Source organism: Ziziphus jujuba, chromosome 5, assembly GCF_031755915.1.
Source record: "Ziziphus jujuba cultivar Dongzao chromosome 5, ASM3175591v1".
Classification (NCBI taxonomy): domain Eukaryota; kingdom Viridiplantae; phylum Streptophyta; class Magnoliopsida; order Rosales; family Rhamnaceae; genus Ziziphus; species Ziziphus jujuba.
The window spans coordinates 1,655,289-1,676,906 of record NC_083383.1 but is presented as its reverse complement, the minus strand read 5'-3'; the positions used below and the strand labels follow the sequence as shown (position 1 = coordinate 1,676,906).

At 32.8% G+C, this 21,618-nt stretch overlaps 2 protein-coding genes and 1 pseudogene across 8 annotated transcripts; all 3 read left to right on the top strand.

The window, feature by feature from the left end:
- The first annotated feature begins 6,877 nt into the window (after positions 1–6,877).
- Positions 6,878–14,900, top strand: LOC125422555 (GDSL esterase/lipase At3g43550-like; annotated as a pseudogene).
- A 657-nt stretch (positions 14,901–15,557) lies between these two features.
- On the top strand, positions 15,558–17,438 carry LOC107422578 (GDSL esterase/lipase At5g42170-like). 4 transcript variants are annotated; one of them, XM_025068605.3, is made up of 5 exons: positions 15,558–15,921; positions 16,196–16,251; positions 16,440–16,649; positions 16,743–17,001; positions 17,085–17,438. In XM_025068605.3, exons 1-5 carry the CDS (start codon positions 15,672–15,674, stop codon positions 17,294–17,296), a joined length of 987 nt encoding a protein of 328 aa, XP_024924373.2. In that variant the 5' UTR covers positions 15,558–15,671; the 3' UTR covers positions 17,297–17,438. The 4 variants fall into 4 exon arrangements, with proteins under 4 accessions (XP_024924373.2, XP_015887540.2, XP_024924369.3 ...); XM_016032054.4 differs by having other exon boundaries at positions 16,416–16,649; XM_025068601.3 differs by having other exon boundaries at positions 16,121–16,251.
- Positions 17,439–17,849: 411 nt separating this feature from the next.
- Positions 17,850–20,642, top strand: LOC107422418 (uncharacterized). Of its 4 annotated transcripts, none has more exons than XM_048474526.2 (3): positions 17,850–18,224; positions 18,657–19,189; positions 19,730–20,642. In XM_048474526.2, exons 2-3 carry the CDS (start codon positions 18,767–18,769, stop codon positions 20,411–20,413), a joined length of 1,107 nt encoding a protein of 368 aa, XP_048330483.1. In that variant the 5' UTR covers positions 17,850–18,224; positions 18,657–18,766; the 3' UTR covers positions 20,414–20,642. The 4 variants fall into 4 exon arrangements, with proteins under 4 accessions (XP_048330483.1, XP_024924361.2, XP_015887353.2 ...); XM_025068593.3 differs by having other exon boundaries at positions 17,850–18,250; XM_016031867.4 differs by having other exon boundaries at positions 17,851–18,224; positions 18,722–19,189.
- Positions 20,643–21,618: the final 976 nt, after the last annotated feature.

Here is a 21,618-nt window from a genome sequence, read left to right as displayed (position 1 = left end):
TAGTTGATTTAGTGTGAATACTTGATTCGTCAGAACTTGATTCAGTGTAAATATTGTTTTCACGATGTTCACTATCTGTGTTATGTATACCTAAAACATTGATTAAGTTTTGTTTTTGATCTTCTGGTATTTCTAATTGTTTGATTGTTTGCTTAGCTTTGCAGTTATTAGCAAAATGACCAAATTTATGACATTTAAAACATTTAATTTTAGTATTATCTTTTGAATCTTTTTTATGTTTAGTTGATTTATAGAATTTATCAGGATTAGGTTTATTGAACTTATGAGATTGATAATAAGGTTTAGAATTTGAATATTTATTATGTCTAAGAGAATTCTTATATGATTTGTTTTTGATTTTGTTTTGCCTAGAGGGTGCTATAGTAGATAGACCATATTGTTGACAAAAGTTTCCTAATTCGTATTTAGTTTTCTTTTTATCATTATTTAGTTGATTAGCTATCTTCATATCAGTGCACATTTTTAATCCTTCTTTTTTGATGATTGATACTATATCGCCATAAGTTAATGAATCGTAGTCTATGTTACCACTAAAAATATAAATATAAAATAATTAAATGAAAATAAAATAATTAAATGAAAATATTGAAGGCGGTATAACCAGCCAAGCAATATATGAAAAATAAATAATGTAAATGAGAAATAAATAATGAATGATAAATATGAATGCTTACTTGATTACGAAGAACCAAAGTGTTACAAGCACTCAACACTCAACACTCAGAATAAATAAATTGATTACAGAGTTTTATCAAATAGAAGAAGATTGAGAGAATAGGAGAAATCTGCCAGAAACTCTCTAAACTCACTCTTAGCTTCCGTAGGAAAAAACTCTAAAAGGAAAAGCTTGAAATGAAAGACTTTAAAATGAAAAAAATAAAACTTGATTTTGGAAGAGGAATGGGGCTTCTTATATAGGCAAAGGAGGACTCGATTCCTGTTCATGAACAGTTGATTGCACAGTGATTGAACAGTGTGCTGTCGGGCACAGTGATTGAACAGTGAGGAACAGTTGATTGAACAGTGATATGCTTTCGGCTCCTTTTACTGTTCATGAATAGTGATTTGAACAGTAAAGTCTCGTGATCTGCTTTTGTGGGAGGAATTTTGAAAGTAACTTTGTACTGTCAAAGATTCCTTCTGTTGATTATGATTTAGTCAGATCCTAAATCATATGGATCTTGACTTTCTTGATAGTCGGCCCATCTTGTGCCAAAAGGTTCCTTTGATTTGGATGTTTCTGCTATAGGTTGACTGGAGGCTTCATCAGATGTCTCTGAGTCGTCCGATAATTGATCAACCTCTTCAATTAATTTTTGGATATGAACAAGCATCTCCTTTTTTGATCTGGTTGATTTGCTGGAAGTCTGGCTAGATGATGATTTGATTGGCTTGGGAGGAGAAATGGGAAATTCTTCCATGACCATTTTATGAGTTCGGTCTGAATTCCATTTATCCCACCATTTAACTGAATGAATTCGGTGAATAATATCTTGTTCTCGAGAATATTGCCATTTGAATATCCAAGAGACTTTATATTTGGACATAAAGATTAATTCAATGGGAAATCCCATTTCTTTAGAAGTGATTTGATATTTTTTGGAAAAATAATTGATTAAATTTTGAATTTGTGATGGAAGATGTTCCTTTGCAGGACCATGGTCACACCACCATTGGAAAAACCAGCTAGGGAAATTTCTTTTAAATTTGGAATCCCAACTGATAAACCAAGAATGAGAAAATGATTCATTTTGATGATAGAAAATATATTCCCAAGCATCAATATAATCATAATAATTGTATGTATAGGGAATCATAGGAACATCACCAGTAGTAATGATCTTTTTTTATTTGTAAGCGGGTTGATTCCATTCTTCAAGAGTGATTATTTTATGGATCCAAAATTTATTGGAAATAATGGTTTGATTATCATTTTTATCAAAGAGTGGGGTTATGGTTGCGGATTGGATATGTTGGAGAATGGCAGTGTAGTATTTTAAAGTTATTCCAGGTGATGAAATGGAAATTGGGTGGTAAGAATTGGTTAATGATTTGGGGAATGGTAGGTAATTTAGTAAGAGAAGGTTCGATGTAAAATAAAAGGTTTTTGGTAATTTCGAAATAAGGGGTTGATTTGGTTTGTGATTGGGCAAGAGGGGTGAATGGTTGGCTAGATGTTAAACTGTATGGATTGTATGGTTTGATCAGAGCGGTTTGATAATTGATTTGACGGATGGGGATAGGATGAGTAAGATGAGTGGATTCTATTGGAATTATGGATTGATTTTTGGTTATGTGATCCTCATTAGGGAGTTTTTGATTATGGGGTGATTGGGTGTGATGTTGAGAAAGAGGGATAGATGATCCCGTGTGATTAGGAGGAGGAATCAATGATTCCTTTGGGGTGGATGACCCCTTTTTCTTGGGAGGCATGATAATCCTGCAGAGAGATTTCTTTTCCTGTAAAAATTCTCGGGTTAGGAAATCAGGTATGCAGTTTTGATTTCCTTTAATGTATGCAATGTCAAAGTCAAAAACACTTGAGATAGCTTGCCATCGGGCAAAAATCTGTTTAGATGCAAGATTTTGAACATCTTTTTCTAAGATATATTTGGCACTTTGGCAATCAATGCGAACTAAAAATTTTTGATTAAGTAAATCATCTTGAAATTTGGATATACATAATACTAACAATAAAATTTCTTTTTTAATAGTACTATAATTTATTTGAGAAGATGTCCATGTTCCAGAATGAAACCGGACGATTTGTTCTGGAGAATCAGAGTTGATTTTTTGTAATAGAATCCCTCCAAAACCTATGTCGGAGGCATCAATTTGAACAATTTTGAATGCAGAAGGGGAAGGGATGCCAAGACAAGGAAGAGTCTTAACATGGAGTTTGATTTCTTGAACAATCTTAGTATGAGTGGAAGACCAAGGTGGAGGTTCTGATTTTAAACGATCAAACAAAGGTTTATATTTGATTCTTAAATTATTATAAAAATCAGCAATATAATTTAAAGATCCTAAAAATCTTTGTAATTGATTTTTATCTAAAATTTCATTAGGAAATTTGTTAGCAAATTCAATGGCTCTTGTGATAGGAGTGATTTGGGATTGGTAAATATTAAAGCCTAAAAATCTGATTTTAGTTTGGAATAATTTGAGCTTAGAGGCAGAAACAACTAAACCATGTTGTTTGATTATGTTTAAAAATGTTGTTAAATGTTTCCAATGTTGATCTATGGATTGTGAATAAACTAAGACATCATCTATATAAACAATGGTAAAATGACTGTATTGATTAAAGATGTCATTCATCATATGTTGGAATTCACTAGGAGCATTTTTTAAACCAAAGGGCATTACATTCCATTCATAATGACCAAATGGAGTAACAAAAGCGGTTTTATATCTTTCTGATTCATTGATTTCTATTTGCCAAAATCCTGATTTCATATCAAATTTTGAAAAAATAGTAGCTTGATTAAGTCTTTTGATTAAATCTTGTTTATTTGGAATAGGGTATCTAATCCATTGAAGACACTTATTTAAAGGTTTATAATTGATTACTAATCTAGGGAATCCTCTTTCTAATTCAGTATTTTTCTGGACATAAAAAGCAGAACAAGACCAAGGGGATTCACTAGGTCGAATTAATTTTTTATTTAAAAGATCATTGATTTCTGTTTTGCAGTATTCCATTAATTCTTGATTCATTTGGATGGCTCGGGCCTTCGTTGGAATGTTTCGTTCATCAAAATCTTTTATATAGGGAAGTTGAACAATATATTTAGCTCTATGCCAAAAGGCATTAGGGATTTCAGCACAGATTTCTTTGATTAAATGTTGTTGGAAATCATTGATTTTTTGTTGATTATAAGAGGTAGATAATTGATTTTCGATGTGTTTATATTTAATTTCGTCTTGTAAATAATGTAGATGTTTAGTTTTATGTTGAATGAAATTAAATATTTTTAAATTAGAATTTTGTTGTATATTTTTTGATTTCTGAATAAATTTAAATTTGATTTTTTCACCTAAAGGGTGACTAATGATTCCATCATGTTCTGTGGTGAAAGGGTATAACAAAGAGAGAAAAGGGGTGCCTAATATGACTAGATCTATTAAATTTTTAATTAGAACAAAGGAGGTGATAAAACAAACATTTTGGTGGCAAATATGGGCTTGATTGATTTGATACTTTAAATCCATTTTACTACCATTAGCAGAATTTAATTTTTCTTTGGTTTTGGTATAATATTTACTAGGTACAAGACCTTCTTGAACACAGTTTAAATCTGCACCAGAGTCTAAAAGTGCAATAGTTGATAATTGAAAATTTTGAATGACTATGGTGATTTGAATGTGCCATTTTTTAAGTGTAGGTTGGGGATATAGAGTTTGATTAGAGGATGTAGGTCGAATTTTTAATTCTTTTATTTCTTTTTTGATTGATTTACATTCAGATTGTAGATCAGGAATGGTGATTAAAGTTTGTTTTCGTGTGTGATTAGGTTTTGAAGGAGGTGATCCTAGATTTTCTTGTGATGGTTTATCTAAAGTATTTAGACTAGGATTAAGGAGTGGTTTTATACGGGAAGAAGAAGACGTAAGTTTTTCAGAGAAGTGGCTTGACACGACTGTTGATTTATCTGGTGGTTCTCCTGTTTCTTTTGGTAATATGTTTATGTTTAGTAAAGGATAATAATCTTCGAGAAAATTAAAAAACAATATATTAGTTTTAAGATCTATCATTGTTTCTTTCCAACTAGATAAAATATGGGCTTTTTTGTTTTGTAGTGTGTGATCGTTGGTAATTTAATAATTGATCTTTATGTTTTTCTAAATTAAATTCTTGATTTAAATAGTTGTAGTTTGGTCTCCATTGATTAGTATTGACTTGTTGGCAGAGTTCATCTTGATGTTTTAATTTTGGTATAGATCTGAATTTTTTATTACTAGATGAACCTAAAGATATATTAGAATTATTATTAATAGATTTATAAAAGACAGACTTACTACAAGAGGGACGACAAGAAGGATAACTAGTATGTTCTTTGTTTACTATATCTGGTATTTGATTTCCATTAAGCGATGACCTAGAGCTGGTACTTAATCTAGAACTAGTAGAAGAATTAGTTCTGAATAATCTATCCATTTTCAAATTTTAATTTTTAAAACTCTATTAATTCAAATTTACTATTGTCATATGATTGCTCTCTTCCCTTGACCTCTCAGACCGCTCCTCTCATGCCTCACCTGGGACTTATTGTTCAGACACGGACCATTTACTGTTCAGCTAGGGACGAACACGAATGACAACAATAAAGTTGGCTTAATAAACCTTTAGAAATTAAGACAAGGAAATGAATGAATTAAGCAGATATAATACTCTACGGGTACTAAAAGAAATAGCAAGCATATAGATCGGAACACTTAAGGCTCTGATACCAACAAGGGAGAATGAGTAGAGTATACAAAAATAAGAACAGAGTAGAATAAGATTAAGCGGAAGGAAATGAAAATGACAAAAGGTAAAGGCGGCAAAGCCAGCCAAGAACAATGAAATATAAAATATAAATATAAAATAATTAAATGAAAATAAAATAATTAAATGAAAATATTGAAGGCAGTATAACCAGCCAAGCAATATATGAAAAATAAATAATGTAAATGAGAAATAAATAGTGAATGATAAATATGAATGCTTACTTGATTACGAAGGACCAAAGTGTTACAAGCACTCAACACTCAACACTCAGAATAAATAAATTGATTACAGAGTTTTATCAAATAGAAGAAGATTGAGAGAATAGGAGAAATCTGCCAGAAACTCTCTAAACTCACTCTTAGCTTCCGTAGGAAAAAACTCTAAAAGGAAAAGCTTGAAATGAAAGACTTTAAAATGAAAAAAATAAAACTTACCATTCTCCCTACCATTTCTGACACCAGATGGGTGTGTAATATCCCAATATCCCACATCGATTGGAAAGGAGAGTTAAGCACGCCTTATAAGCGTGGGGCTCCCTTTCCCTTCAAGACGCGTTTTGGGTGTGTAATATCCCATAAAACCTTGAGGCCCGATGGACTGGGCCAAAGAGGACAATATCTTGATGCGGGTTGAGCCTGGGCTAGAAATGACAAGGGAGAATGAGTAGAGTATACAAAAATAAGAACAGAGTAGAATAAGATTAAGCGGAAGGAAATGAAAATGACAAAAGGTAAAGGCGGCAAAGCCAGCCAAGAACAATGAAATATAAAATATAAATATAAAATAATTAAATGAAAATAAAATAATTAAATGAAAATATTGAAGGCGGTATAACCAGCCAAGCAATATATGAAAAATAAATAATGTAAATGAGAAATAAATAATGAATGATAAATATGAATGCTTACTTGATTACGAAGAACCAAAGTGTTACAAGCACTCAACACTCAACACTCAGAATAAATAAATTGATTACAGAGTTTTATCAAATAGAAGAAGATTGAGAGAAGAGGAGAAATCTGCCAGAAACTCTCTAAACTCACTCTTAGCTTCCGTAGGAAAAAACTCTAAAAGGAAAAGCTTGAAATGAAAGACTTTAAAATGAAAAAAATAAAACTTGATTTTGGAAGAGGAATGGGGCTCCTTATATAGGCAAAGGAGGACTCGATTCCTGTTCATGAACAGTTGATTGCACAGTGATTGAACAGTGTGCTGTCGGGCACAGTTGATTGAACAGTGTGCCCGTTTCAACTCCTTTTACTGTTCATGAATAGTGATTTGAACAGTAAAGTCTCGTGATCTGCTTTTGTGGGTGGAATTTTGAAAGTAACTTTGTACTGTCAAAGATTCCTTCTGTTGATTATGACTTCAGGCTTCCAGCATGTTGTTGATGTTGTGATCTTCTTCGTCATCATACTGGTAAGTGTTATCTTCGTCTGGATCGATTTCTATATCTTCGTCTGATTCTTGATTGTTATTGATGATTCTTTCAACATCTACATTGATGATTTTTTATTTTTGGAACATTTTATGATAAATAGCAGTAAGGTCTAGATACATTGTTTTGTAATGAAAAGATGTAAATACATCATTCCATACATAACGGAATCCTTGATGTAAATATAATTTTGTATATTGATTTTCTTTTGCTAAAAAATATTTTTGATTAATGTGTTGGAGATTAAAATTGTCTCCATACACTGCAGCTCTCCAATGGCGTAGCTGTTGAGTGATTGGTCGGGAACATCTTCGTACCTGTTCGTCTTGGCGGAAATGATTAGTAGCATATTTTGATTTTTCAAAGGTGATTAGGTGGCGTGCTGGTTCCCATCCATGGATCCATTCTGGTGGAGTGGATGTGATGTGAACAGCAATATATCCTTGTTGTTTTAATGGTGCTGAATGGTGAGGTAAAAAGAGGCAGGTAATGGCCATTTTGATTAATTCAGTACAGTTTTGGGCTTGATCTGTATGGGTGAATATAATGGTTCCAACTAATCCCCAGTCAAAGAGGGTAGCCCAAGTGATTGTTTTATTTTGAAAAATGAAATTGTGAAAGGTTGGGGCATATAGGCCAACACGGTAAATACAATAACTGATTTGGTGAGGACAGCCAATATGATTGAGGGGTATATTTTCAGGGTCACATGTGGTACATTTGATATTGGAAGGATGTAAAGCAGCTTCCGAATATACATACATACCACGGGGACAGGTATTGGGTGATTGGATAAATGAGCGTAACATTTTTTGAAGAAAATTGAATTCATCATAAAATTGTTTTCTTTTGATTTGCCAAATGCGGGAAATAATATCACTGGGTAAACCAGCTTGTTGTAACCATTGATTAGGATAGAAAAATATACGGACAGGATTCCAAGGTAAGGTGGAATTTTTGATTAATGGATAAGAATTGTCAATGAGTTGGAAAGGTTGATTGGAATGGCTAGTTGAGGCTTGGTTTTGATTAAAAGATTGTTTTTTGGTCCAATAATCTAGATCTTGTTGGAGATGATTAATGTGAAGTTGGTGAATGGCATTGTTGTGGAGTAAGGTTTGGATTTGGTGTTCAAGGCATTGATTCTTGTGTTTGAGTTATGGACTCGGAATTCTAAAGGATGATCTAAATAAGGGTTATTGAGAAGATCAAGTGGGTCTTGATTTATTTGATTGATGATGTTTTATAGGTTGATAATAACAGTGTTTGGTCTAGGAGGATTATGTTGCATTTTGTGGGCTGATTGGGAACTAGAAGCTTGATTAGAAATGATTTGTTGGACGGAACGGAGAGTTTTGGAAAACTCTGGATCCATTCTGACCCAAGGGTGAACAAAGGCTTGTGGACCTAATTCTCTATGGGTGATTTCAAGGGCTTCATGGAGACTATAATAGCCTCGGTATTGGGTATTGATTTGGCCTGCTATCTCATGGGCTATTTGGGACCATGTTTTATAAAGGCCAGGGTTTGGGCCTGTGAATAGGATATAATGGGAATAGTATTTACTATCGGGCTTTTGTTTGATTGATTGGAGATAAAAACAAAGGTTATCAAGGGTTTGAATAAAATCTATTTTTTCTTCGGGTGATTCAAAATGGGTTTTATTCCAAACGGAATTGATTAAGGCTCTTTGGGGGATATCTAGTTCAAATTGGGTTGGGAAATTCTTTTCAGAATTTTCTCCACTCCAAATTGGAACAGATGTGCTGTTGATGATCATGTAGCCGCTGGAGCGAGACATGCTGTAATGAGAATGATTAGAAAAAAGATATTTTGAAATAATGCAAAGAGTTGGAAAAGATGCAAAGATATATTCAAAAGATGCAAAGAGATATGAATATATTTTGCAAACTAAAGTTTGAATGATTTGAGATGTATAAAAACATGAATGATTGAAAAATGGAAGATAAAAAGGAGGACGATGGAGTTGGATTTGATTAAGCTGTTTTGAAATAGATTGATCTTGAAGAGTCTGGACATTATTTGATTGAAGTAAGAAATCAAATTTGATTTTTTCACCTAAAGGGTGACTAATTATGCCATCATTGTTCGTAATGAATGGGTATAATAGAGAAAGGAAAGGGATTCCGAGGATGACTTGATCTGTCATATTTTTAATAAGAACAAAAGAGGTTGTATAACTGATTTGATTATGACAAATTTGGACTTGATTAATTTCATATTGTAAATCCATTTTACTACCATTGGCAGAATTTAATTTTTCTTTTGTTTTGGTATAATATTGATTAGGGATAAGACTTTCATGAATGCAATTTAAATCTGCACCTGAATCTAAAAGGGCAATTGTTGTTAATTGAAAATCTTTTATAAGTAAGGTGATTTTAATATGCCATTTTCTAAGTTTGATTTTTTGAATTGAAGCTATACAATTATGATGGGAAGATCCTTCTTCCTGTTCATCAGGTTGACTAGGATGGGGGTTATCCTGAATGAATTGTAATCGATGTTTGATTAAATGATTTTCCATTTGTAATTCTTTAATTTCAGACTTGATTGTTTTAATTTCTGTTTGTAAATCTTGAACAGTTATGGGTTTATTTTTGGATTTATTAAATGTTTGCAAGGCTTCTGTTAAACATATTTTTTGAGTACTTTTATGATGTTGATTTGTTTCTTTGTGATTATCAGTGATTATCTTTTTATATTTTTTCATGTATTCTATTCTTTCATCAGGATTTTCTAATTTACTAAGTAATTCTAAAATGATATCTTCATCTTCTGTAGAAGTGGTTAAGACACTAAGTGATTGATTACAACAGGTATCTAGACAACAAGCATCTAAACATCCTAAAGTAATTTTAGGGTTATCTGTGTCACTAGTTGATTTAGTGTGAATACTTGATTCGTCAGAACTTGATTCAGTGTAAATATTGTTTTCACGATGTTCACTATCTGTGTTATGTATACCTAAAACATTGATTAAGTTTTGTTTTTGATCTTCTGGTATTTCTAATTGTTTGATTGTTTGCTTAGCTTTGCAGTTATTAGCAAAATGACCAAATTTATGACATTTAAAACATTTAATTTTAGTATTATCTTTTGAATCTTTTTTATGTTTAGTTGATTTATAGAATTTATCAGGATTAGGTTTATTGAACTTATGAGATTGATAATAAGGTTTAGAATTTGAATATTTATTATGTCTAAGAGAATTCTTATATGATTTGTTTTTGATTTTGTTTTGCCTAGAGGGTGCTATAGTAGATAGACCATATTGTTGACAAAAGTTTCCTAATTCGTATTTAGTTTTCTTTTTATCATTATTTAGTTGATTAGCTATCTTCATATCAGTGCACATTTTTAATCCTTCTTTTTTGATGATTGATACTATATCGCCATAAGTTAATGAATCGTAGTCTATGTTACCACTATCATTACTTAAGACATTTCTGATTTTTCTAGCAAATAATTGGGGTAAACCATTAATAAATTTTTCTTTCCAAAAAGGTTGATTACTATCATCTCTCATCATGATTCTAGTGGTAAATGTTTGGACATACCATTCGAAATCACTAAGAGTAGGACAGTGTAAATTGGTTAATTGACTATGAATTCGTTCTGTGACAGCTGTAGGGGTGCCTATAAAATGTCTAATGATTGTAGCTAACAAGGTATTGACGCCATCTGGGACACCTTGACCTATTGACTCATCAAAGATGGGGAATCCTTCTTCATCTAATTTAACTGCATGAATGATATCTGATTTAGATTGATCTGTTAAATGTTTTTCCCACCAGTAGTGTAGAGTACCGGTAAAACCTGTGACTAGTAATTCAACAATGTCAGGTTGGGGAAGGTTTTGATTAGTAAAATAACTATAAGCAACCATGGACATGTGGTGTAATTTGTTTAATATTTCTTGTTCGTTTAAACCATCTATATTCCATTCGTATAATTTATCAGAACTAACAGAGAATTGATTTTTAGAGGTGGATTCTTGAAATTCGGGGGGTAATGGTTTATTATTCCATTGTTTAAAAGTATTAAATTTTGGTTTTTGATTTTTAAGTCTATTAATATGATTATCCAAGGAAGATTGATTTGATTCTGTATCAGAAGAAGACTTATTGTTGATGGTAGCTAGATTGGAAGAAGAGGCTTCATTTTTGGAAGTTTTTAGTTGTAATTCTTTTAAGAGTTGACTCAGTTGATTAGTTTTAGGTGGAAGAGTTGGAACTTTTGTAATATCTGAAAATTTTATGAGTGGTTGAGGTTTAATTTCTTCTTTAGAGGAATTATCAATTTCGGTTTCTATTTTGTCTAACTGTTTACCTATTGTAATGAGACTTTGATTGGTGTAATTATTTTGTTCAATGACTTTCCTAGTTTCATTAATTAAATCGTTATTTTCATTTGTGGAAGTTTTAAAGGGTGAAGCTATGACTTGGTTATTTAAATGGGGAATGATTATTTTTTCAACTGGAGGGTGGCTAGACAGGACTGTGGATTTATCGGATTTAATCCATTTATATTTTGTTAAAGTTTTTAAATTATTTAAAGGATAGTAAAATTTTTCAAGAAAATCAAAAAATTTAATATCAAATTTAAGTTGTAACATTGTTTGTTTCCAACTTTGCCAAATATCTTCTTTTTGATCTCTAGTGTGTGATTGTCGATATTTGATTAGTTTGTCGTGATTTTTATCAGACATCATATCTTGATTTAATTGTTTCCAGTGTGGTTTAAAGGGTGTATCTAAGGTGTTTAATTGGGGATCTATAAAATCTGAAGCTGTGGGTGACTGTGTGGATTGTATTTCTTCATCACTGTAACGAGGTTGACTAACTTGTCCAGTGTGGTGAATTGATTTTAATCTAAGATTTTTAAGTTCATTTTCTAATCTTAGTTTGTGTAGTTGTTGTTCTAATTCTTGAATTTTAATTCTTTGTAAATATTTTTCTATTTCATGATCTCTTCGAGATATACTATCAGAAGAGACTGACTCGATGATTGGTTGATTAAGGGATCTTCGGGAGGAGGTTTCTCCTAAGGGTTGATTAGATCTAGGATTTCTATCAAAGGAGATTCGAACTGATCCATCATCAGATTGTGAGATGAACTCAGTGTTGGTTAATATATTTTGAATAGGTGTTGGACTTCGGACATCAGTTAATACCCAATCAGAGGGTAAATTAACATCTGACCATTTGATTAATTTTGGGATTTTAATATTTAAATCTTGGTATTGACTCTGGATTAACATGGTATGACCTTTAGCATTATGTTGTTTAGCTTTAAAGTTCATATTAGTTCCTGAGACTTTATAATGAATTCTGTAAATTAAGGCTAAGGGTTGACGACTTTCGTCGAAGTTATAACTCGAAGTTTTTAGATTAAGAGTTAAAACTTTTAATATGCATGGATCTGTTAATATATTTCAAAACGCGTCTTGAAGGGAAAGGTAGCATCACACTAATAAGGCATCACACCTCGTCCTTTCCAACCGTTGTGGGATATTGGGATATTACACACCCATCCTTCCCCCTCCTGGGGCCTAGAGTCCGTCCTGGCACAACGATCCGGGTTAGGCTCTGATACCATTTCTAGCCCAGGCTCAACCCGCATCAAGATATTGTCCTCTTTGACCCAGTCCGTCGGGCTTCAAGGTTTTATACTCAAAACGCGTCTTGAAGGAAAATGTAGCATCACACTAATAAGGCATCACACCTCGTCCTTTCCAACCGATGTGGGATATTGGGATATTACACACCCATCTATATATATATATATAATATGTTAAACAATGTGGATTTAAAGAATATTTCTTAATATTTTCCAGTTTAACAAAAGTAAATTTCATTAATCATCTAAAATTTCTTAATACTAAAAAATTTTGTTGATATGTATATATATATATATATATATATAGAGATATTCTATGGTGTATATGCACAGTCCACATAATAGAATTATTATATATATATATATATAATATGTTAAACAATGTGGATTTAAAGAATATTTCTTGACATTTTTCAGTTTAACAGAGATAAATTTCATTAATCATCTAAAATTTCTGAATACTAAAAAAGTTGGTTGATGTATACACAACATTAAACGTCCGTGTATTCATATACGGTACCACACATCAATAATTTTTTTTACCATCAATAAGTATTTCTTCAGCCTTTATATTTTGTTCTCGATATATGTGGATAATAATTATGTACCCGTAGATATTCTATTATATTTGAATCAGATTTCGATCAATTACTGATTGACTGTTTTTATTATGTTATTGTTAGCAAAAACAATTATTTTATATTTTATATCTTCTAAATCATTTTCACAGTCTAAATAAAGGAAATTTGGTTTCAGACTCCAACTCGATCTCGTGGTACACTGGCTCTCCCAAGGGACACTTTGCAATAATTTAATTTAATTATTATCCATATTTATCAAGAATAAAATTCCATTTATATATCGAGAACAAAATATAAAGACTGAAGAAAGAAATAAACGAAAATATTAAGCAGAACATATAAAAAAGGAGTGCATGTGCCAGCGTGTGTATTTTTAATGCTTTATTATTTTTGTTATTATTTTTTATACAAGAAAAACCACTATGAGTTCTACGAAGGCATCTTACAGACTCTATAAGGAAACATTCAACCATCCTACAATCTGAAATATCAGAAATAAAAGTAGCTGCTTGCTAAGAGTTTGTCTCAATGATAGCTGCCGAATGACCACAATCCAGAGCAAAAAGGCTTGCTTCTTTGAACGCCAAAATTTCCACAGCAAAACAAGAAACTTAACGCATTACAGGTTTCGACATAGCACCAAGAAGTTCACCGAAATTATTCCCAATGACAACACCTATTCCGTGCATAAAAAATACATCCGAAATTATTTTGTTAATTAAGTTATATATGTTAATTGGTCTCCAGAAAAAAATGTTATATGTTAATTAACGGAGCCATATACTCCTCAACATACTATATTAATAGGGAAACTTTATACTTAAAAAAAATAAAAATTCCTATACACTGCAAAAGTATTTCACTAATTGTAGTTAGCTTTGAGAAACAAGCATATTGATATTTACGACTTAAAGAAAGATGTCATTTATTTGCTCTAAGCGTATGCTTTATACATCTCCAAATATTTTGGATTTTTTCAGTAGTAATTTCCTACACCGCTACAAGAGCTGCAGAAAATGAAAGGATTATGCCCGCAGTTTTCAGTTTTGGGGATTCGATCCTTGATACAGGTAACAACAACAATCTTGTTACATTAAGCAAGTGCAATTTTCCTCCCTGGAAGGGATGTCCTGGGACTGGGAAGGAAAAGCAACTGGCAGATTTTGCAACGGAAAAGTGCCCTCCAACTTGATTGGTACATATCTATATATATATATATATATATATATGCGCCATCGCATTAACAATTTTGTTATTTAATTATATTTACATTCTCAGATTTAAAATTTTTTTAATTATTTTCAGCGGAAGCGTTGGGATTTAAAGAAGTTGTACCCGCATATCTTGACCCAAACCTGAAAAATGATGATCTCCCAACTGAGGTTTGGCTTCGCTTTAGCCGGGTCGGGCAATGATCCTCTAACAGCTGCCATCCAGGCATGCATGTCTATGGATGCATATTTCGTTATAATTCATATATATACATATACTTTAAACGATTTTTTTTTATCAATTAATTTACCACCTATTGTTTGTGATAATAGTGCAGGGAGTTTTATCAATATCTGACCAATTCAACCTTTTCAGAGAATACATGGAGATACTGAAAGCCGTGGTTGGAGAAGAGAGAGCGAAAAACATAGTGAAAGAGTTGGAGTACGATTTTCCTTCACATGTAGCTGCTTTGGTTAGTTGGGCTTCAACATTCCTAAAGGTAACTTAGACTTAAAACGCATGTTTCATATATAATTTTTATATGAGAACGAAAAATGGATGATGCATATATATTCCTCTATTTAATCTTAATTGCTTAATTAAAATTTAAAAGGAGGTTATATGGATTTGGTGCACGGCGGATTGATATTCTAAGCATGCTACGTACCACTTGGATGCTTGCCATCAAAAAGAGCATCCTGCGTAATAATTAACATTATTTAAAATTAGCATCAGAAAGAACACGCTACCATTTGTAGGTTTTATCTTTCTTCCTACGTTATTAATTCACATATAAAAAATAAGAGCTTTTGAGAATAATAGTTCCAGAGTATGGTTTAATAGGAAATATAAGCATTTCATAGAAAGTTTGTTTGTTGTTGTTGTTTTTAAGTAGGTACCAAATACCTCAGTTTTATAGGCAATTCATGGAATGTTCATTACTTTCCAATTCAGGGTTCATTTGAAATTTTGAATCAACCACATTACATATCATACTTTCTTTGTTGGATAAATAATCGTGTTCTTCTCAAATACTACAAAGCACACACATATTCCATGAATTCTTGGAAAAACATAAAGTTTCACGCAAATCATAACTCATGACCTATTTATTTATTTATTTATTTTTTGAATGGATTATAAGTTGAGGCTTTCAAATCAAAAAGGTAATGAATGTGACTCATCAACATGTGTATATATTTGTTCACAAAACAATTTTGGCCAAATACATTGGAAACCATTTCATTTCTGAGGCCGATTTTACTTTTTATATATATACATGATCACTCTTTCCCCTTTCTTTATTTTCCTTCTCGTTTCTGCATGGTCAGCCGATGCTCTTGTACAGCTACGGCGGAATGTATCGATACCGGCAGTTTTTGTGTTTGGAGATTCAACGGTGGATACAGGCAACAATAACAATCTGATAACACTTGCTAAATCCAATTTCCCTCCATACGGCCGGGATTTTATGGGAGGAATAGCAACTGGAAGATTTAGCAATGGAAAGCTACCCTCGGATTTAATTGGTACATATATATATATATATATATATAATACATGTATAGTTATTAAGTGGTCACCATCTCATCTATATAACACCAAATTTTCACGAGAGACAAGAATTAATTTCTATATATTATTGATTAGCTAGTAAGAAAAATAAAAACTATATCAATCAATAATGCCAAATCTCAGATATAAATCAGTATAAAATGACGTTTGCAGTGGAGGAGCTTGGAATCAAAGAATTGTTGCCCGCATATCTTGATCCAAATCTGAAACTCAATAACTTTCCTACAGGAGTAAATTTTGCTTCCAGTGCTTCAGGATTCGATCCTTTAACATCTAAGCTGTTGGTACATTACATACCGTGCCATATATAAACTCGTATCTTTCCCTTCCTATATATATTTTTCTCTTTGTAATTATTAATAATAATCTAATTTATTTATTCTGAATCTTCGTTTTATTTTTTTTTTGTTTAATGTTGTTGGGGTTGTGTATGTCTCGTAATTCTAAGTTGGTACTGCCATTATCTGAACAGTTAGAACTGTTCAAAGAATACATAGGGAAGTTGAAAATGTACGTTGGGGAAAACAGAACAACCACCATTCTAAGCAACAGCCTATTCCTAGTCTCAACAGGCACCGACGACATTGCCAATACCTATTTTCATACTCCTATGCGGATCTGGAAATACAATACGTACGCTTACACCGATCTTCTGGTCAGTTATGCTTCAGCATTTTTGCAGGTAACATTGTCAGTCAAATTAACTACTACATAGTCCAATTGTTATTGTGCCAACTAATATTTAAATATGGAATCTCTACTCTTGTTCTATAAGGAACTATTTGCAGTGGGGGCTCGGAGGATTGGAATTATAAGTGCACCGCCAATCGGTTGTTTGCCATCGCAGAGAACTTTAGGTGGAGGGATAGAGAGAAAGTGTGTTGAGAAATACAACCAAGTGGCAAAGCTTTTCAATAGGAAGCTAATGGCAGAGCTAGAGCGGCTTGACAACAACAACGTTGTCCAGGCCAGAGTGGCTTATATGGATGCGTATAATCCTTTGATGGATATATTTGAAAACCATGAAAAATACGGTAATCTATCACCTATATCTATGTTGGTTGAACAGCGCGCGTTTTATATAATCAAGATTATTGATGGCTAATATCTATGGTAGGATTTGAAGTTGCAAATAGAGGATGTTGTGGTACAGGCCTGTTTGAGTCTGCCTTCTTATGCAATCGGTGGAGTCCGTTTACTTGTAAAAATGTATCGAGGTATGTGTTTTGGGATAGTTACCATCCAACAGAAACAACTTACAAGATCATAGTCCCTCCGCTCATCCATAAATGCATCAACTCCCTCTTTGGCAGCCATTCATCCTATTAAATTTACATCGATAACCCTGCCTTTCCGTAGTGGAAAAAATGGTTCCTCTACATGAGGGAACTTTTTAACGTTGAATATGTATTTCTATAATATGTATTTCAATCGTCATATATTTCATTCAATTCTATAATTAATTTTTTAATTCCTTGTCTTCTGTTGCTTTTTATGAAGCCTCCCGTTTACTATTTTAGTTATATTACTTTATTTAAAAAAAATATTCAAAAATACTTTTATCCAATAAAGAGAAAAAGAAAAGATAAAAAAGACAAGAGAAATAATAAAAACAATAATAAAGATTAAAAACAAAAAAAAACAAAACAAAAATCCCAAATTCCTAATTTAAGGGCAACTCCATGGGCCAAATAGTTGTTCATGGAAATCCAGATTTGGGCTTGTTGGCAGCCCATTATTGAAGAATTGCACTCACGACGAGTAATATACGGGTTATTCTGGTAAATAGACACAGGCGCTGGAAAATTAATGAAATATAATCTTTAAACCAACTACACACGTGGAGGAAGTTTATTAGGGCAAATGGTCGATTGTACTGAGCTAGCGCGCAGTAGATAGACACCCTGAAGCATCCATTCCAGCCTCCCTGCCTCTCTCTCTCTCTCTCTCTCTCTCTCTCTCTCTCTATTTAGCGCCTAACCGGCGGTGTTAGTGGGCAGAGCACGAGCTCTTCGTCCCTGCGCTCCTTATAATTGAGACCAAAATGTTTTCCCGCTTACGCTCTTTAAATCCGAAATTCTAATCCAGTGACGTCAGACTTCGATCTTTTAATATCAAATTTTGTTGGGTTTCTTCTCACTCTCTCCCTCTCACAAGGGGATAGTGAAAATGGAGCCCGTAGCGTTTGTGACAGACAAATTCAAAGGTTTCGCAAGATGGAGCCAAGACTTGGTCGACGGCCTCTTTTATCGGCGAGGTGAAACTTCTTCTCGTCGCAATCCGGTACTTTTTTTTTTTGGGTCGTGTTTCGAGAATTTCGTTTCAAATTTCAATCACATATTTTAGTTTCTATTCTCTGAGCCGTACTTTTGAACTAGGAATTTTCTTCTCTGCAATTGATTGTTTACCTTGATTGTTGCATAATCGTGAATGGACTGAGTAGAGTCGGTAGGCTTTTTGATTTGGTCTGATTCCACAGATAATGGCCTTCGTTTTCTTCTATATGTATAAACCTAGATGTGGATAATGTATTTGTAGAAACAAACATAAACGGTATTGAATTGTTTGCATTTGTTTGGCATTCCACCAAACTATACGTTCTAAGCTTCTATTTTGGTGTGTGTGTGTATATATATATATATATATATATTTTTTTTTTTATGCATTTTGATAAATTTTCTGCTCACAGGTGTAGCAATTTTCCTAAGTATATGCTTCGTTTACAACTCTTCCACTCTATGATATGATTTCCAGATTGATATACTGAAGCGGTTGCAGAGAGAATCGTTTTCAGATTTGATGAAACTGAGGGACAGACAAGATAAGGTGGAGCGGATGCTGACCTTCTATGGATCTTCCAAGGGAAGTCCATTTCACGAAGCCAGCACTCTTGTAAGGGGACAAGTGGATCTCTTAGGGGCTTTGTTGTTGACCGATAATGTTGATCTTCAGGACCGTGACCTACTTGGTCAAGAAGGAATCAGAACTGGAATTCATTCAAGGTTTACATTTGAAGCAACTTTTAGGGAGAAGGATACTCTGGCTGTCGAATTTGTGAGCTCTCAAAACCATAAGAATAATGTTGATCATCTCTCAGGAAGCCCACTTTCTTTGGCAAAAGTGTTCTATATGGCCAATGCTACTGACTGGTTATCTGCATTTGCGATCCCAATGGGAGCTCAATGCTGGGACGTTGCAACTGTTACAAACCCTTCCCACCAGGTACCACCAAAAGTGCATAAATATTGTTGATGGCCCACATGTTGTTCCATTAGGCATTAGATTAGGTACATTGGAGACATCTTATTTTTACTTCATCTTCATAACATATGATCTGCATATGGATATCAGTCTAAATTAGTTTACTTGTACCAATGTACTCAAAAAAATTTCAGTCATGGATTGTAGTCTGAACTTGATTGGATGGTATCAGAGAAATAATGTGCATTTTTCCCATTTCAGTGCTCTTTCTGATCATCCAATCAAAATGTGGAAACTAGGATTTTCCAGTGGCTTGTTTTATTTTGCTGTTTTATGAGCAAGTGATCCTTACAACTGGAAAAATCAGTTAAATATAACATACAGCCTTTTATGTTGTAGTTATTTCTATTCAATTTTCCTCTTCAATCAATTCTTTTTTAGCATATTGCTTTTATTGTGCTGTATTCATTGATAATTTTTAATGCAAAACAATAACTTAGGCCCTCTTTGTATTCGTTCATTTAAGTTAATTAATGATGTTTTTATTCTTATGTATGTCAGGAAAAGGGGCTTACTGATGTTTCATCTTCTGGACCGCCCCTTTTGAATCAGTATAATGGTAGTGCGATTGGCCTGATGGTGAAGAAATCGAACGTGGTTGCTTCATTGGCTCAGTTTGTTTCTGAACTGGAAATACGACAGAGCTCTGATAGAGTCGGGCATTGTTTCAGCACTTTTGGGCAAGTTGTATGTCAACTTCCCAAAGGGATAAATCTCTCACTTCTGGGACTCCTCCAAGTGCCTAAATTCTCATATAAACGTGGAAATCATGGAGCACTTACCTTTTCATTTGGAGGATTCAAACATGAAAATGCCCCTGGCATAAGTCCACCCGTTGGAACAAACTCACTCGAAAATGTCTCAACTGGATCCATTGCTCTAATGCTAGATTCTGAAATTGATGAAATCCCAAAGATTGGAGGTTGGATTGAGATGAACAATTCAAATCCTAAGTATCTACAGTTTGCTGTGACTATGTCCGATGATTTTGAAGATTCACTGGGATGGGGAATGAGGTTCAGCGGAATGATTGAAAGACTCTCAAATTGCGATCACTTTCGGTTTGATTCCTACTTGAAATTGAAATTTGGCAAAAGATTCATTATAAAGCCGGGTATTACTTGCATAAAGGATGGAAATGCCAAAACAGCCGCCTTTATGCTTCGATCTAATTGGTCGCTTTAGTCACCATCTTTTCAAATATCTTCAGGATGGTTATCATTTTGTTAGTTGACCATTTTGTATGCAAGGTCGCAGTTGGTCCACCTGGTAAAAAACATTGTTTCCTGGTATATAGATACCGCAGTATTTGATCTCTCTCTATGTTGGTATGAAGAAATGAGTCCCAAGTACTGTTTTGCTATTGTTTTGAAGCCAATGGAGGGAGAAATATAAGTATCCAAAATTTCAAATCTACCTCCGTCATAAAAGTAGGCCATTCTATAAAAAGGCATGTTAAGTACGGTAGCTCTTCAACAAGTAAGGGAACAATTTTATGTGATAGGCGGGCAACAAGATCAAATATCAGGTGGTTTTTAGATCATTTATTTTTGTATAAATTTTTTGACATACGGTATAAATGGAATAAAAGAACCAAAATAATAAATCATGCTAATAACTTTTAAATCACATCAATTACTTTTTTAACACATATTAAAAATTTATAGAAAAATTGCAGATGGTTCCAAAACTATCTGTTTTTTCCCCGCACATAATAGATTGATTTACTAAATTTTATAGTGTGTTTTCTCTTAATAATAATAATAATAATAATAATATGTCAAAAGTATGTATTATAGGTGTCTAGTATAATATTTGACCTCTAGTTTTTTTTTTTTTTTTTTTTGGACCCCTAGTTAATAAGGACATTCTCTTTATTATTATTATTATTATTTACTTCTTTGAAAGATAATAATTTTTCATTTGAAATATTGACTCATTCTATTTATAATTTACGGGAAAATGTGGTGCACGATTAGTTAATTGTACCACTAAACTATGATCATATTTATATTCCTATTTCCAAAAAAAAAAAAAAAAAATTGGAATAACTAAATAACCAATAACTTAATTAATAAATATATGTATCAACAAAAGAAACCCCAGGGTTATTATATATATATATATATATTTTGGACGAAAGCCCATGGGTTATTGAGAATTTATATAAAAAGCTTCCAAAATATCAAAATAGCATAGATATGATGCGTACATGCGGATAAACAATGTTATTTTATTTTTTAAAGAAAAAGAACATAAAACTGAATCTCTAAAAAGATTTTTAAGATTAACTTTCCACTCTTCCAAGGAAGCCTAATTTTTATCAAAATGGAAAGTGACTCACATTTTTTCAAAAAAAAAAAAAAAAGGAAAAAAGAAAAAAAAAAGAG